The 18,273-nt window shown below is 46.7% G+C and overlaps 1 protein-coding gene across 1 annotated transcript in view; it reads left to right on the forward strand.

Annotated features, from left to right (window-relative positions):
• The first annotated feature begins 944 nt into the window (after nucleotides 1-944).
• RAN1 (copper-exporting ATPase / responsive-to-antagonist 1 / copper-transporting ATPase (RAN1)) overlaps nucleotides 945-18,273 on the forward strand; it is a 49,690-nt gene continuing 32,361 nt past the window's right edge. Inside the window, exons 1-3 of the mRNA XM_086799224.1 lie at nucleotides 945-2,208; nucleotides 7,259-7,879; nucleotides 8,009-8,438. Of these exons, the coding sequence (XP_086655350.1) occupies nucleotides 1,840-2,208; nucleotides 7,259-7,879; nucleotides 8,009-8,438 (1,420 nt within the window). The 5' untranslated portion in view covers nucleotides 945-1,839. The remainder of the gene's footprint in view (nucleotides 2,209-7,258; nucleotides 7,880-8,008; nucleotides 8,439-18,273) is intronic.

The raw sequence follows: 18,273 nt of genomic DNA on the forward strand, positions 1-18,273 counted from the left end.
AGTTTGTGTGGGAGGAGAGAGTGTGCGTTTAGATTAGTGTATGTGCAGTGTGTACATGTGTGTGTGTGTGAGAGAGAGAGAGAGAGAGAGAGAGAGAGAGATGTAATGAGGGAGGGTGAAAAGAGAGAGAAAGAGAATAAAAAGTATCTTTTAATAAAATATAAATTAAATAGAGAACATATATGTATATGTGTGTATACATGTGTGTGTGTGTGTGTTTTTATTTACATTTATACATACATACATACATATGTATGTATGTGTATAAATTATATATATGTTTGTGTGTGTGTGTCTGTGTGTGTTTAGATGTGTGTATGATATATCTATCTATATATTTAAAAGTGACTACAACTTATCACCCATCTTCGCACATTAAAATTTAATCAAAATTAATTAAATTATGTCGATGTTTGTATTTAAATTTTTAAATACATGTATATATGTATAAGTATATGTTTCTATGTATAGGTTTATGTATCTAAAACATAATATTGTATACACTATATATTTACATGTGTATGTGTGTGAGAGAGAGAGAGAGAGAGAGAGAGAGAGAGAGTGTAAGTGAGAGAGAGAGAGATTGAAAGAGAGAGAGAGAGAGAGAGAGAGAGAGAGAGCGCGCTTCTATGTGTGGGAGAGTGTAAGAAGAGAGAGGGAGTGTGTGCACGTGTGTGTGTGCGCGTATGTGTGTGAGAGAGAGAGAGAGAGAGAGAGAGAGAAAGAGAGAGAGAGAGAGCACGTGTGTATATGTGTGTGCATGTGAGAGAGAGAGAGAGAGTTTCAACATTTGAGAGTGTGTGTAAGTGACAGAGAGAGGGAGAGGTGTGTGTGTGTGTGAGAGAGAGAGAGAGAGGGGGTTGTAGAGAGGGAATAGTTCTTTTCTGAAACCTTGGTGGGCCGCAGCAACGAGCCGGTGCAATACTAGTATTCTCTAAATCAATAAGGTGGGTGGACTGGTCGTTCAACGTCGACCTCGGTTGGTTGGCTTGCTGGGGGAGGAGGGTCCGAGGGTGTAGTGGACTTCACGCGAAGCTTCCTGCGGCCAACAAACAAATTGTTTCAATAAAGCAGTAATTACATACTCCCGCAGGAAACAGACGAGCCAACGTCACTTTGTACTAGCACATCGCTTTGCAATAGAAATAGCCTAGAAAAATCAATGGCCTCCAATACCGCGACGTGGGTTTAATTTTTTCCTCATTTTGACTCAATTTTCAGCGGTGTGCGTAGAATTGGACGATCTTTGTTTCATATTGAAGCTTGGATCACAGAGAAACACAGAACCATAGGAGTCTCAGTTTACATAGAAGTGGGCGATCTATTGTATATTCACAGAATTGCTTAGGTTAAGGAAGTGGGCGATGTACTAATATTCACACATTTGATTAGGCGAGAGGAAGTGGGCGATCTTGTATCTCATAGAACCTGAGGGTAGAAGAAGTGGGCAATCTTGCAATTAACATAATCTTGGATTAGAAGCAGGGTGTGCATTACAGAATCTTTTGATGTGCTCGCAGAACTTTGGGTGAGAAAAAGTGGGCGACCTTGTAACACGCACAGGCTCATAGATTAGAAGAAGTGGGCGGCCCTGTCTTACACAAAACCTTAGATTAGAAGCAGTGGCCGACCTTGTATGTATTCCACATAACCTCAGATTACGGAGACGTGGGAGACCTTGTCCAGACATCATTTCGCCTTGTACCAGGCATCCTTTGAACACATCTTGAGAAGGGGGGGGTGATCTTTTGAGCTGAAGGGTTTGCCAAGCAGTAGCTAGATTTCTACTTTTAACTCTCTGTAAAGGCCCCCTTTGATTTCCAATCATATTTGCATCGAATGCCTCCTTCCCCTAGCAAAGCACTGCAACTCATGGGCTGGAAGTCCCGTGGTTACATCAGCATCAACAACAACGGGTGGGAACAGGATTTGGAAGAAGGTCCGGATGATGTGGACTCTGAGGTGGCACCTTTGATATCTCCCAGCAGCTTAGCCAATGGTGGCCACAAGAAGGCGGTGGACAAATGTGAAACGAATGCAACGGTGGTCTGGCCGGACAAAGTGGAGGTGAAAGTTCTGGGCATGACCTGTGCTGCCTGCTCAAATTCTGTGGAGAAAGCTTTGCTGAAACTTGATGGGGTCCTCTCCGCCACTGTTGCCCTCCTCCAAAACAGGGCAGTTGTAGAGTATGATCCCATGAGGGTTAAGGTGAGTAATTTTTGGCCCTCCACACCACTACAAATATTTCAATGCACAAGAAATTTTTTGAAGCAATTGCTCATTCACTTTCATTTCAGTCATTTGTGAAAGCATTTGGAACTGCAAACCTAGGGTGTGATGGTGAGAGGTAAGAGCACTGGGGTGGATCATACTCCTTTGCTCCACTTCTGATCCGGTCCATTTGTAGGCTTTGCTCCACATCCACTGGCTTTGTCTCCAATAGTATCTCTACTAGAGCTTCTGTAACCAAACATAATAGTTCTACATCCAATAGTGCCTCTACTGGTCGGGAAGTGCTATAGTGCTGGGAATCTCATCATTCTCCCTTTGGGACCCGGAGAGATTCTCTAGCTTTGTCATCAGCATTTTGGGCAATTGAGCACTTTTGTCTCAAGAACCCCACTCCAACCTGCAGCGAAGCTGGCCTCATAGTGGTTCAAGATGTTCTCGAAGATGCTGGGTATCTGTCCCAAGACACTATTAGGAACCATTGCATATATGTCCCATGCTTGAAGCTCTTCAATGCTCCCTATCGGGGGTGTGGCTGATGTTATATTAGACCCAAGTACATGCAGACTCTGTCGGAATGCACAGCAGAAATATGAGACAACTGCTGTAGAGAACAAAACGCAGAAGAGAGAGAGAGAGAGAGAGAGAAGCTGTATAAGCTCTGCTCTATACACAAGATCCGGTACAACTGATGAGTGGGGGATCATGGGTGGTATTTACACCACCCATCTATGCTGGTCGGCCAGGCAAAAAGACAGTCGACAGGCTGCTGGACATGTCCACGACTGCAGTCATGCAGTCAGCCAGCAAAAGAATAGTTGGCCAGGACAGTACAAGCCGTCCAGCAAACAAAAGCCCACGACCAGTAAAAAAATGGGAAAAAACAGGAAAAAATGAGAAACACCTATATGGGTGGACACACCCACAACAATGGCCCTGGTGTGTAACGTACAGACAGGAGATGACTGCTAACACCCTTTCACAGCTCCTGGATGTGGAACCAACCCCAGTTAGCTGGAGTGCCGCCGGAGCATAGCCTGAGGTAGAGACTTCGTAAACTCGCCAAGCAACCTCCGCAGCCACAACCTCGCAAGCAGCCCGGTACTCTGCCTCTGTAGATGACAAGGCAATAGTTGGTTGCCTCTTGCTGCTCCATGAAATAACTTGAGCCAAGGGTAAATCCGTAGCTTGATGTAGATCTGCTCGTGTCTGGATCTCCTCCCCAATCTGAGTCACTCCAACCTTGGAGTCTGACTCCATCCGTCATTCCCCCTCTAGTGTCATAGAAGAGTCCAAGATCCTTCATACCCTGTAGATACCGCAAGATCCGCAATCCTGCGTCCCAATGAGTCTTCAAAGGCGTCTGCATGAATGAGCTCAATAGTCCCACAAGAAAGCTCAAGTCCAATCTGGTGTTCAACAACCAAAATAATGAACCAACGAGCTTCTGATACAGAGAGGCATCAACTTGCTCACAAGGATCATTCACTGTAAGCTTCGTGTTCGGGTCCATCGGTGAAGTAATAGGCTTGCAATTCTCCATCCCAAAGGCCTCAAGCAACTCATGAACATAGCCATGCGGAGAGACAAAGAACCTTCTCTGGGTCTGCCGAATCTCCAATCCCAAAAAGAACCGGAATAAGCAAGTCGGTCATCTCAAACTCCTTTGACAAGGCAGCCTTCGTCACTGCTATGTGCTCCACATGACCACTAGTGAGAATGAGATCATCCACATAAAGGATAATCATCCACATAAAGGATAATCAACTTGTCAAACTCCTTTGACAAGGTAGCCTTCGTCACTGCTATGTGCTCCACGTGACCACTAGCGAGAATGAGATCATCCACATAAAGGATAATCAACGTGACCAAACTGCGTTTCCCAAAGAGATACAAGTTAGGATCTTCAACCGATCTTTGAAATCTTGTTCGTAGAAAGAAGGAATCAATCTTCTGATTCCAAGCCCTGGGAGCTTGCTTAAGACCAAACAAGGCCTTCCGCAACCTGTAAACTATTCTCTTTGATCCTGGAACCTCAGAGCCTGGAGGCTGCTCAACATATACCTCCTCCTGCAAGTCACCATTAAGAAACGCGGATTTTACATCCATCTGATAAATGGGCCACCGTTGAGAAGAGGTAAGGGCAAGAACGGTCCGAATCGTGGTCATCCTCGTTGTCGGTGCAAAGTTATCCTCAGTCGATGCCAGGTTGCTGAGCATAACCCTTAGCCACAAGTCTGGCTTTGTGTTTGTCCACCGACCCATTAGACGTATACTTGGTCTTAAAGACCCACACTTGACACCAATGATTGACCATTTTGACGGCCTCGGAACCAACTCCCAAGTTTTATTCTTCTCTATGGCATCCGATTCCACTTGCATGGCTTTCCTCCAAGTCTCCTGAGAAAGAGCTTCCTTCATGGAAGTGGACTCTTTGTCCCAAATGATACGAGACATCAAAGTATAGTTTACTTGTAACAGCTCTGTTGAATGACTTTTGTCACGAACTCTGTGCGATCTTCGAGGTCCATCCTCTGTGGTCCACTCGAAGGGAAGCTCCGTAATACGTGACTCCCAAAGGGTGTCTAACAACCACTTTGGTACTTGAACAGAACGCGGAGTCTCCTGCTACTGCTGTTGGGGCTCATCTCCAGCCTCGGGCTCAACCTCTATAACTGACTGAGGCTGTCTAGCTGGAAGAATAGACCGGGAATCATCTTCAGAATCATTTGGTTCTCCAAGAAGTGGCGGCTCATCAATAGTGGAAGTTGGAATATGCTCATCAAAGATAACATCTCTGCTGACAACAATCTCGTTCTGCTCCGAGTCATACAACCTATAGCCTTTGGAAAGAGAGTTATATTCCACAAATATAAGCTTCTGGGACTTCGAGTCAAGCTTCCTCCTCTACTTCTTTGGAATGTGAACATAGGCATCACTCCCAAACACACGGAAATGGGAGACATCTGGTTTCTTGCCAAAATAAGCCTCAAATGGAGTCATCTTTGGTATTGAAGTCGTCGGAGATCGGTTGAGGATATGGATAGCCGTAGCCACAGCCTCTCCTCAAAGTGGATGAGGAAGATCATGATGCTCTAGCATCGTCCTCACCATCTCCACCACAGTCCGGTTCTTTCGCTCAACCACTCCATTCTCCGAAGGCGAACCTATATTGGCCAGTGCCCACTTGATGCCATGTTCCGCACAAAACTACACAAACGCATTAGAAGAGAACTCTCCGCCTTTGTTAGACCGAAGAGTCTTTATCTGCAATCCAGACTCCTTCTCCACCATAACATGCCACTCCTTGAACCGATCAAAAGCTTGGTCCTTCTGGGAAAGGAAATAAACCCATGTAAATCTGCTACAATCATCAACAAGCAGCATAAAGTACAAAGAACCTCCCAAGGATGGGGTCTGCATAGGTCCACACAAGTCAATGTGTACCAATTCCAAAGGTTTCAAAGCCCGCCTAGTAGCTTGCTTCGGAAAAGATTCCCGGTGCTGCTTACCACGAATGCAAGAACTACGTCGTCCCTGCCTGTTGCCAACATCTGGCAAGCCATCCACCATCTGGTCCCGAAAAGCCCGCCCCAACGCATCCACATTCAAGTGGCCAAAATGGAAGTGCCACAAGTCACCGATCTAAGTGCCTATCAGAGAAGAGTGTGCTGAGAGTTTGTAGATACCATTCTCCACTCCGCCTTCCCATACAACTTAGCCTGTTTCTTTGTCCCGTAGAGCAACAGAATGCTCCTTAAACTCCACCCGGAAGCCAGTCTTGCAAACCTCATGCACTGACAATAGATGAAAACCAAGTGCTGGGACGTAAAGAACATGAGAGGAATGCTTCCCCCCTTTGCCATCGGGAATAATCTCCATTCTACCCTCACTATGAATCGGTATAGTGGAATTGTCACCAATGAAAATGCGACCTGACTGTTGTTTAAGATCTTGTAATAACTCTTGGGAAGGAGTTGTGTGCCTAGAAGCACCACTATCGAGAATCCACTCCTGAGTATCCCTGGCGGTGAAACCAACTGCCTCCTTGCTCAAAGAAGATGAAGCATCTGTGTCCAAAATCTCCAAGTGAACAAAAGCTGGAGTCTTGGCAGTTGAAGCTGAAGAATCAACGTTCTTCTCGATGCTCTGCTTAGGACATTTCCTCCAATAGTGGTGTTTCTCGCCACAATTGTTACAGGTCCGCTCGACCTTCAAATTATCATGTTCTGAATCGAGCTTCTTCTCAAAAGACTTCCCTTTGCCCTTATTGTTATTGTTGTTACGGCCTTTCGACCGCTAGCCAGTCAAGGCCTCAGAATCTCCGCCATGTGGAGGGTTTGTAAAACGCTCTTCCTGGTCCAAGACCATAGGCACAAGCTCCTCCCAAGTGATGGTGCTGAGCCTGCCACTGGTGATCAAAGAGGAGTAGATGTTTCTTCTCCAGCTAGCCTGTAGGGTGGCTATTAGATGACACTCATTCTCTAGCTTTGATTATTGTTGGGGAATGTAACGTTGTGAGCTGTGTGATATTGATCATGTTGCCACAGTGACTTCATGTTTTCCTTGTCAAGGCCAACTGCCACATGCTTGTAGGGAGTTTGTTTGCTCCTCTCGAAACATACAAGAGTTAGCTTAGGGGGTTTGTGAAGTTGTTTTATTGTTGCTGATTTTATGATCTCCTTAAAGATGGAGTGGGGGTGCTCCTTGATAGTGGTTCTTTAGAGATGACTTTGATAGTGGTTGGAACTGTGGAGGCATGTTAAGTGCTTTTGGAGAGGCATGTTCAAGTGCTTTTGGAGAGGCATGTTCACTGGGTGGCTTGGATGTTGAAGCATGGTGATGGGTTTGATATTTTGTTAATTAGGTGTATATAAGACCCTGGATTTTTTTGAGGGCCTTTATAATAGAGGGCTCCTTTCTTCCTAAAAAAATGAGAGTTCTCTTCAATTGTAAAAAAATCAACTAATCTGCATTATGCTTGCTCAAGTTCTCATTGTGGTTAAGCTGGTACTTGCCCTTAGTGCAGGAGGAACACATCAAAGAGGCCATAGAAGATGCTGGTTTTGATGCGGAGATTTTGGTCAAAGCAGTTGCAGTGCCTGTTTCGGCTGTCAACAAGTCTACTTCAACCGGGCGTTTCAGAATTACAGGTCTAAGCTGTGCAGCTTGTGTAGCTTCTGTTGAAGGGATCCTACTCTCACTGGACGGTGTAAGCTCGGCAGCTGTGGGCCTAGCATCCAGCATGGGTGATGTAAGGTACAACCCTCATGTTGTGGATAAAAGCGAGATCATTGCTGCTATCACTGATGCAGGCTTTGAGGCTGAATTTCTTGAGAGTGAGAAAAGAAATAAGGCGCAATTGACAGTGACAGGAATGATTTCTGACGAGGACGGCAAAGTTGTGCAGGATCTGCTCAACCAGATGCAGGGATTGAAAGAGTTTATTGTTGAGCCACTGCTAGAGAGGACAGAAGTAACCTTTGATCCAGAAGTTATTGGCCTGAGAGCCATTGTGGATGCTGTGGAGAGTAGAGGAGAAGGCAGATTTAGAGTCACACTTTCACACCTGCACAGTTCATATTCTCCAGATGGCAAGGCTGAGGCTGTGCGTTTCCTGCAGTTGCTAAGATGGAGCTTAGTTTTCAGTGTGAGTTTATCCATGCATCTCTGCCCCCTCTTCTACCACCTTTTTTCCAATCCAAACACCATGTGTACCCTATCGTTTGGGTCTCATCTATGAAGGCTTCAAAGCTTACAATGTGTTTTGCTGTGGCAGATCCCTGTTCTTTTGCTTGGTATCTTGTGTCCCCAAATTTCTCTCTTCCACCATCTGCTGACACTACGATGCGGGCCTTTTGTTTTAGTGGATTGGTTAAAATGGGTTCTAGTGACCCCTGTGCAGTTTGTTATTGGAAAGCGCTTCTACTTGGGAGCATATCGGTCTCTTAGGAACATGTCAGCAAATATGGATGTATTGGTAGTGCTCGGGACGACATCTGCATACATCTACTCTTTCTTTGCTCTGATTTATGCAGTGATCACAGGACACTGGTTAGTCACGTACTTTGAGACTACTGTCATGTTGATCAATTTTATTCTGTTTGGGAAATATCTGGAGGTAGTTGCGAAGGGGAAAACATCGGAGGCTATTGGGAAACTTCTGAAACTTGCTCCAACAACTGCTATCCTACTCACTCTTAATCTTGGTAAGCCATTGCAGTCTTTTTGTTTACTGTTTTAGTGGCGATTGTCACATCAAAAAAGCACAAAATAATTTCGCAACATTGGAATTTTGAGGAATGAGGGCATGATAGGGGTGGAATAAACATGAGCTTTTCGAGGCGAGACCCGCACATCAGGAGGAGTACGTGGCTCTAGGGGGTTAGCTGTCCTTTTTAGATCCCATCTCCGACAGATTCTCAGCATCGTCTGGAAGGACGAGGATGCATGATATCTTTGGGTGCGGCTACAGCTTAGCAGTGACAGAGTCATCCACATTGCTGTGTGTTATTTTGCACCACGTCACTCCCCTTACGCCGCACAGCATGGCCAGTCACCGTACTTACCATTATATGAGGATATCATGGAGTTCTCACAGTTGGGGGAAGTCCTACTCGGGGATTTCAACGCCAAGACGGGAAGTCAGCAGGTCCCACTACTCGATCTAGACGACCCTATCAGACTACAGGAGTTGGACATCACTGACATAGGGCTGCAGCGATCATCATAGGACCGGGAGGTCACAGTGTCCGGGAGATATTTCTTAGAGCTGGGAGCTGCACATGGTCTCATTATCTATAACGGGATGTCCCGATGGCCCTCCTCCGGCACCCTCACCTCCTTCCCTCGCTCAGGAGGTACTAGCAGTGTGGACTACCTTATGGGATCTCCGGCTTTGGCACACCTTATCCCCGACTTCTCCATTCCGCCACCCCCTTTTGAAGCTGACCATGCCTACCTCTCTTTCACTCTTACCTGCACACCACCTGTCCCTCCACCACCTCCCCCCATCTCACATTACACTCAAGTCCTCTTTGATCACGAGCTTGACCTTGTTTACTCCAACCACATCTACCGCCAACTCTAGGATGTGGAACCTACTGTCCCCCTATCCACCCTCGCAACACAACTCACCACCATACTCCACACATCTGCCACAGCTTCTTTATATGCACGCGGTGCCAAGCCACCTTGCGGTTCCATGCCCCAGAACTGTTGGTATGATGGCGAATGTCGGGCCACACGCTCCCGTCTTAAGCATGAGGTACGGATTGGGCAAATGACGAAGCGCCAAACGCAACGGATTTCTCAACGGCTCACCCGATGCAAGAAACGGGAGTTCTATGCTCGGAAAGAGGATGAGTTATACCGACTTTTCTTAGGGCCGAACTGCAAAGAGGCATGTAGGAAACTCCGAGAACATCGCCCTCCCACACCGATCACCTGCCCAGACACATGGCACTCCTATGCACGCTCCCTCTATCATATCCCCCATCAGCCACCCCTACCCCTACCCCCACCACCAAACCCCCGACCCACCACCTCCACCTTCTTCACAAAGGGCATGGTCCTCAAGGCTATTCGTAGACTACGCAATGGACGAGCCCAAGATCATGAGGGACTCACTACCGAGTACATCTCGCATGCCCATGATACCCTAGCGCCCCTACTAGCCTACATGTTCAATAGAGCCCTTTGTGAAGGATTTCCACCCCCTTGGTCCACCAACACCATCACCCCCATCCTCAAAGCCGGAGACCCACTTGATCCTAATAACTACAGGACGATTATGATTGGCCACACATTGGCCAAGCTCTATGGATCAGTGCTAGAGGCGGAGCTCAGTTCATTTGCAGAGAGCTAGGGATGCAGAGCCTTAGGACAGGCTGGCTTTTGGAGGAGCTACTCTACCCTTGACCACATCTTCACCCTCCGTGCCATCATCGAGGAGGGTAGAGCACGACACCAGAGGATTTACTGCTGCTTTTACTGTACCCCAAGCCCGCCTCTTACACCGTCTACAGGAGATCGGAGTCCCATCTGACATGGTTTGGAGCATCATCGCCCTCTATGAGTCCGTCTCACTGGACGAGTGAGAGCCCTAGGAGGTACATCACAGGAGATTTCTAGCACCATTGGGGTGAAACAGGGCTGCCCTCTATCACCCACTCTTTTCGGCCTCTACATTGACGAGATCTCGAGCTTCATTGATGGATTAGGCGGGGTTGGTCCCACACTGGCAGGCATATTGATCCCCATACTACTTTATGCAGATGACATCGCCCTCCTCTCAGACTCAGCCGAAGGGCTTCAAAAACAATTGGATGCCTTACATGACTTTTGCACTCAGTGGGACCTCTCTGTTAACCTTGGTAAAACCAAGGTTATGGTCTTCAATACCTCCCGCCCTGTCACATCTAGATTGAGCTTTACATATAGAGGGGATCTTGTGGAGATTGTCTCATCCTATGTCTACCTTGGTGTCACTTTCAGTGGCCCACGCTTTACCATGCTTCCTGCAGCACATGCGAGAGTGACGCGGGGATATGCAACCTTGAGCTTACTTGAGCGGCAGTGCTTCTAGGCACACTTCCAGGAGCCCAAGACGAAGGGCTGTCTTTGACACCCTCGTCACACCAGCCTTGATGTATGGAGCAGCTTTCTGGGGGCCAAATTTATCCGATGAGGATTGGCAGCGAGTTGAGAGGCCCCAGGTCATGATGTTCTCCCGTATGATCCGCAGCAAACCATCAGTCCCACACCATATTATCCAGGCAGAGTTTGCTGCAGCCCCGATGGTAGTGGAGGCACTCTTCCAGACAGTCACGTACCTTCATCGCATCAGTCACATGGATCCCCATAGGTACCCAAGGCTTGCCCTGGAGTCCTCCAGACAGCTAGCACTTGAGGGGCACTTTGGAGTATGGTATGCACTGGTTTCCACTTGGTTCTCAATATACGGGCTTTGCATGGACCGCCTACACCCCCTTCGGTACAGTTTGGACTCCCCTTTTTTCCGGCTGTCTCACGAGGATACCAAACGGGTTATCCGGTTAGATCTTCTTAGCCTCTACACACATTGCACATGGATGACACCCCCCGAGCTCCCCACGAAGATGCACTTTTACAGAGACCACTTCCTCACACTCACTGAGGATGGATTCATCTAGCAGCCGGGCTACTTGAGTGTTCACATGTCCCATGCCATGCGGATTGCGATTGGCCAAATACGGGTTTCTTCCCACCGCCTCTCAGAGTGGAGACAGGTAGAGCTGAGCGCATCTTCAGAGCCGGGAAGCTCGTACGGACACCCAGAGAAGAGAGGATCTGCCGACTATGCAACACAGAGGTTGAGACGAAGGAGCATTACATATGCCGCTGCCCAATATACTATGAGATCCGCGGGAGGTTTCACTGTCTATTTCGTGAGGAGGATCATTGACTTCCAGGACCAACGTTGCCTAGGCCTCTTCCTGCTTGAGCTCCGCAGACACAGGGACACCTTCTTGAGACACAGGCCCTAGCCACCCCGCCCCCTCCCTTGGCAGCCAACCATCACCAGTTTCTTCCGGACCCAGGAGGTGGAGGAAACCGGCATAGTTCGAGCTACCTTTCCATGTGATAGAGCTGAGGGAGACCTCTCGGCCATACTCGTCAACCCCATGCTTGACATTTTGGAGAGTGGTATACCATCTACTCGAAGCTGATGTTGCTCCCATGTTTTTATGTTCTTAGTTTTCCATTACGAGTTTCCATGGACAGTTTTGTATCACCCCAGTGAAATAGCTATATTTATGTTTTCATTCTGTTTTATTTTCCATTCCATGATGAGATGCCATGGACATTATTGTACCACTTTGGTCTCATAGGCCCATTGGGTCTTTATCAAAAATCGCATGCATATTGTACTGTCCATTTTGGCATCAGACATTCATAAACGTCGGTGTGTGTGTGTATGTGTTTCCCCCTTCGCACATGTGCGTTCGACTCTGTGTCTCTGCTGTGCCGATACAGGAGTTCGCTGCTATTGCTGGGGTTTTGGACATGTCCCATCTTTTCTCTAACGAGTCTTCCAGCACCTTCACATCTTCATGCTTTCCTGTTTTGACCTACTTTTGATTGCTGTTTTTTCCTCTGCCCAGCTACTGTCTTTCACTTCTCTTCTCTGTACGACCCTTTCTTTGTGTGTGTACAAGGGTCTGTGTACAGTGAACAGTTTTGTATCTCTTCAGTGTGTGGTTCAGCATGGCTTCTTCTCCAAACCAATTGGCTTCACATCAGAATGTGAATATCAAGTTTTATCATCATGCTTAAAAGAATGATGAGCATAGGAACAAGGTTCTTTGTACTGAGCTGGCAAATCTCTCGTCGAGGAGCTTTCTCCATCTGGCTTTTCTCATATGTTACATGTTGAGCGTCAAGCTTGGAACAATTTCATTTTGCAAACAGACGCCTCTAATCTTTGTCTTTCTACTATGGTTGAAACTCTATAATTCACTTATGGCCATAATGCTCTCACTCAATATTGGGCTGGATTGGAGAGATGGTATTTGTTACATACTCGATAGTATGACTCCTTTTCATTCAAGCTTTGGGTTTATCATGCCTTGACACTCTCTGATCATTCATCACTATGGTTGGCTTTATATTTTCATATGCTCCTATGGGAACCTCCTCTATATCATCAGAGATTGTTACACATAAACAACATCTGTTGGATGAGGGAGAAGATGCTCTCCGTGCGTGCGTGCGCGCACACAGACACAAAGTGATAGATAAGCTCAAGCAAGAGAGATGAAGCTCGATGCTGGAAAGTACTCGATGATAATGATAAGAAATGAGTGGAATACAAGAGTACTACTAGAAGCCCTAGCCCTAGGGCTGATGTGGCTAACACACAAGAGTGTGTTCACACAAGAGTGTGTTCACACAAGAAAAAACCCCTGCGAGCATAGAGTAAAAAGTGCCCGTGTGTAGGGCTGTTCACCCCAGGGACTTCCAGGCTAACCAGGCTAACAAACCCCCCCTGAAGTGAATGGTGTGAACGTGTACAGGGTGTAGCAGACTACCCTGGAAAGAGTTTTGGTAAGCCCATCTACTACATTGGCCTGTGTAGGCATATAGGTCAAGGCAATCTCTCTTGCATGGAGCCTTTCCTAACATAACGATAATGCACCAGAATGTGCTGTGTCTGCACGACTGCATATGCGCTTCGACTGTGAGTGAAAAAATGGTGGTAGAAGACAGTTGTCTAATACCAAGATCTGCCAATATATGGCGGAGCACTTAGCTTCACAACTTGAAGTGGCTATTGTCAGAAACAGTTACCATTGTTGGACACTTTAGTGTCAGAACATCATGCCCAATAGTTGTCAGTGGAGGCGGCAAGTATAAAGAAAACGCATTTCTGCTTCACTGCGTGCCAATGCCAAAGATGGGGCAATGCTGAAATCTGCTCAACTAAAACATTGCATACTGATTTTCCAAACAGGTATTGCATATGGAATAAGGCATTCGACAATTCGCTGATAAGGAATAGCGTCAAAAGCTTTATTGGAGGTAGCAAGATGCCTCCCTCAATTACTATGGATACTTTAAATAGTGCAAAAGCCCAATGTTTGAATATCAAATGCATGCTGTAACGTCACGAGCAAATCATCAAGGCCAATTTTTGCTAAATCTGCTGAATGTCAGTAGGAGTAAAAAGTTGAATGCATGACTATGACTCAATGGTCATCCTCCAATGCATCAAGAAGAGAGGGTGACTCCTCATGTAATGCGGAAGCAACAAGGGCGGAATCAATAAAACAAGATGCATGACCAGAGGCAGCGTGTGTCCGATTGCTATGAGGGGGAGATCACAATGGATACATCCTCTTCAATTAATGCATCACCAATGGCATTAGAGCAATATGGGAAAGTAAGGCTGCTGAATCTGACTTAATGGTAGCAGCAGTAGAGTATTGATTCAGAGCCAAAACAGGCTCAACTGAGTCAACAAGAAATAGATAATGTGAGCATTGTGAACAATAGTAAGAGATAAATTGTCAAGGTCCATTGAATGCCAATACATCTGAAAAACAACCTTTGTCAATAGACAAGCTGACAAGGTGGAATCAGCAATGGAGTGGACTGATATAACAAATCTGACGAGTGGGGGCAGCAAGGCATACATCCAACCAGACCATGAGAGTATAAGGCAACCTTTCAGCATGGCAATGTAAAAAGGATGCGTAATCCCACATAGATTCCAACCATGCTAAAGACAATGTAATAGTCTGACTCTATTAGCATCCATGTCAATGAGCTGCAAAGGTGAGGCGACTCAAACTGTTGGGGTAAAGGCATTATGCCCACCCTTATAGTGTGTACAAGCCCATAAGTTATAGTACATAGTACACTTAGTACTTTTAATGTACTAAGTGCACTATGTGTACTAGTGCAATATACATGTGTGATAGGGGAGTCACACGAGTCACACACGCATTCCTATGAGTTGACTTATCCCCACAACTCTCTTTCTCTCTCTCTCTCCCTGCTTCTCTGTGTATGTCTCCCACATAAAAACCTAACCCTAATTCTCTCTCCCATTCAACTGGTATCAGAGCTATGGTTATTCCCTCCCTTCCCTCTTCTCCTTGATGGCTGCACCCTGCTCTTCACACAGACATTAATCTGCTGAATTCTGAAGGTAGTCGCCTGCTGATTTCCATGCTGGTCGTACCCTGATCTGGTCTGGCCGTACCTGCTGTGAGTACCTGATGTACTTTTGCACCCTACTCCTCACATAGCCTTGCTTTTGGTCGCCCTGTTCTGCCTTGCCAGCAGGCCCTGGCTGCCTAGCGTAGGCAGCCAACAGCCAACAAGCGTGGGCTGCGTAGCTGCTGTCCAACCAACAGCCACGCTGCTCAGCGCCTAGCTCAACAGCAGTCAGCAGCACGTCGTCCTCGGGTCAGCTAGGGTTTGTGCAGTGTGCAGTGACTGTGTGTCTCTGCTGTTGAACCAGTCGTATGCAGTGAGCGAGGCAGGAAGTCACCTAGGTTCTGCTTTGTGCGAATTCTAGTCGCCTGTGCGTCTACAAGCAAACCGTCGGTGTCAGCGCTGGGCAGCACACATCCATACATTGGGCGGATAAGCGCATGCGAGGCGAAGGCAAGCTAGAGCGACTGGTGGCGTTGAGGCGTTTGGTCGCTAATCGGCTGGCTACAAGGCGTGTAGCCCTACTAGGCGGAGGCGGCGAAGGCAGCAATATGTGAGCGTGGAACGAACACGTGTCCCCGTGAAGGCGAGCGTGGAGCTTTTCGTGCATAGAGATCGAAGTGCGGGCGCCTCTGCAGTCGGCTTCATCCAGGTTGTCTTTCGTGCGCCTACCTCCAAGCGCCTGCATCTTAGGCGCCTACAGCAGCAGCAGCTGCCCAGCAACAGCCACGCTGCCCAACCAGGCAGCGCAGAGGGCTGCCCAGCCAACCAGGCGCAGCCAGCGTTTCATAGCAGCAGCAGCCAGCCATCCGTACATGCACAGCAACAACGAGCAAACGTGAGTAGGCATCAACACACGCTTCAGCAGCAGCAACTCCCGATTCAGCAACATCAGCAAGAAGCGCCCCCCTCCTTTTTGCAACAGCATCAACACAAAGAAATTCAGCCTGCAAATCAGAGAAAAATCAAAAAATTACCTAAGGTATTTGCTTCAATTTTTTGGAATTTGCATGTCCAATTTGCAATTGAGCAGGTACAATCATCAATTGAGCAGGTCAGGTGCCGAATTGCTCAATTTCTGAGCAAAATTGGCAAAATTGGGTGACATTGGTCACAATCAGGATCAATTTGCAGGAAATTGGATTTCAAAATTTGGGGCTTTTGATGTAATTGTGCAATTAAGCATTCATACATGCTGTATGATGTGAGAAATCGCACATTCGGGCAAAATTGCAGCTAATTGCAGTGCAAATCAAGGGGCTTTTGTGCCGATTGGATTGATTTGCATGCAGGCAATCGCATTTGATGCTTTGGGCAACGTGTTGATGCCTGTCAAGCACTCAATGTGCCTGAAAATCAAGGGGCTTTCATGTATTGGATGTATATGTGGCCAGGGGGAAGCACCGTGAAGACTCTGGATGCCTTCATGTGCGTCAATGTACCATGTATGATCAGCAATTGATCTTAAATCAAGGGGCTTTTCAAGATTTTATGCTTGTTGAGCTTGGCAAAGCAGCAGGCAAGACTTTTATGCCTTAAATCCTCAGAAATCAGCTTGCAGTCAAGGGGCTTTTGCCCAATTTTTGTTCGGAACTGTTGTATGCAGTGTTCGGGACTGTAAAAGTCTGATTTTCACTCATTTGGACAGCCAAGAGAGCATTTATTGCTACTGTACCTGCTGGTACAGATTTGGTACAGCTTTGTACAAGTTTTGGCATGGCTGCACATTGATTTGAGTGACCAAAAGGCTCAATTTCAGCTGCTGTACTTGCCGGTACAGGTTTGGTACATCATTGGTGAGCACTTAGTACTGTTGTACAGTACTTTGGAAGGGGAACAGAGCACATTTAAGGTGCTGTCCTAAATCTGCAGCAACCAGATTTTGGTGATTTCATCACATACAGTGGGAGTAGAGTTGCATTTGTGCTTCCGCAGTGGGAGATAAAGCTTGGGAGAACAACTGTGAGCACTTTGTGTGCTTTTGGTGCAGTGTTTGCACATTTTGCAGGGAGTCGGGCATTGACAGGTTGCATATTGCTATGGCAACCACAGGTGAGAGCTCTTCATTGCTTCACATCAAGAAGCTTGAAGGCTCACATAACTATGATATTTGGCAAACCCAGTGCTATAATGTGTTGCTCCAGAAGAAGCAGCACAAGCCTATCAAAGAAAGGGGTGTAAAGCCCGCTTCTCTTACTGCTGAAGAATGGGAAGATATGGATGAGCTGGCAAGATCTACTATCATGTTGTCTGTGTTAGACTCTTTACTTTTCAGCATTGGTGAAGAGAAGACAGCTTGGGGAATGTGGCAAAGATTGCAGGACTTGTATGCCCAGCAAAGTGCCTCAAGCAAAGTGTATTGGTTGAAGAAACTCATAGGTCTTCAGATGAAGGAAGGGGCGTCTATGGCAGCCCATCTAAATGAGTTTAATGGTATTGTCAGCCAGGTAATCAATCAAAAGTTGGCAATGGACGATGAGTTCAAAGCCACCTTTCTCTTATGCACTTTGCCAGAGAGTTGGGACACATTCAGGACAGCCACTAGCAATTCGAATGCTATGCTGTCATATGCAGATGTTGAGGGTGCTCTTCTTCAAGAAGAGATGAACAGGAAAAACAACTATGTTGGAAAGTCCAATGCAATGAATGCACGTGGGAGATCCCAGCAAAGGGGTAAAAGCCAAGAACGGGGAAGGAGCAAGTCCCGCTCCAAAAAGGACTTGGAATGCCATTATTGTGGCAAGAAGGGACACATTAAAAAGCAATGCTACAAATGGAAAAATGATCAAAAGGAAAAAGGGAAAAGGCAAAGACAAAGACAAAGATGAAGCCAAAGATGTAAAGCCAAAGGGCAAAAGTGGAGTCAAGATTGAAGAAATCAATGTGTCACATGCAGGTGACAGTGAGGATGAGGTCCTATTCACGTCTTCACTTGATGCCCGTTCACTTCTTACAGGAGATGGTCATGGTATGCACTCATGGATCATTGATTCAGATGCCTCCTTTCATGTCACAGGTTGCAGAGACTTGTTTGTCAGGTATACTGCTGGCAATGAAGGAGTAGTTTATTTGGGTGATAACCATGCATGCAAGATTCTTGGTAGAGGTGATGTGAGGCTTGTGTTTTCAGATGGCTCACAGCTTATGCTCCATGATGTCAGGCATGTGCCTGAGATCAAGAAGAACCTGCTTTCTACTGGACAGCTTGATGATGCTGATTATGTTACCACATTTGGTCGTGGAAAGTGGAAGATTAGTAAGGGCTCACTGGTTGTTGCCAGAGGCTCTAAGGTGGACACTCTTTACTTCATGCATGCAGGTGTTTGTCACCATGCTAATGTA

Source organism: Cibotium barometz, chromosome 6 (assembly GCF_041138505.1).
Source record: "Cibotium barometz isolate CiBa-2024 chromosome 6, ASM4113850v1, whole genome shotgun sequence".
Taxonomy (NCBI): Eukaryota; Viridiplantae; Streptophyta; class Polypodiopsida; order Cyatheales; family Cibotiaceae; genus Cibotium; species Cibotium barometz.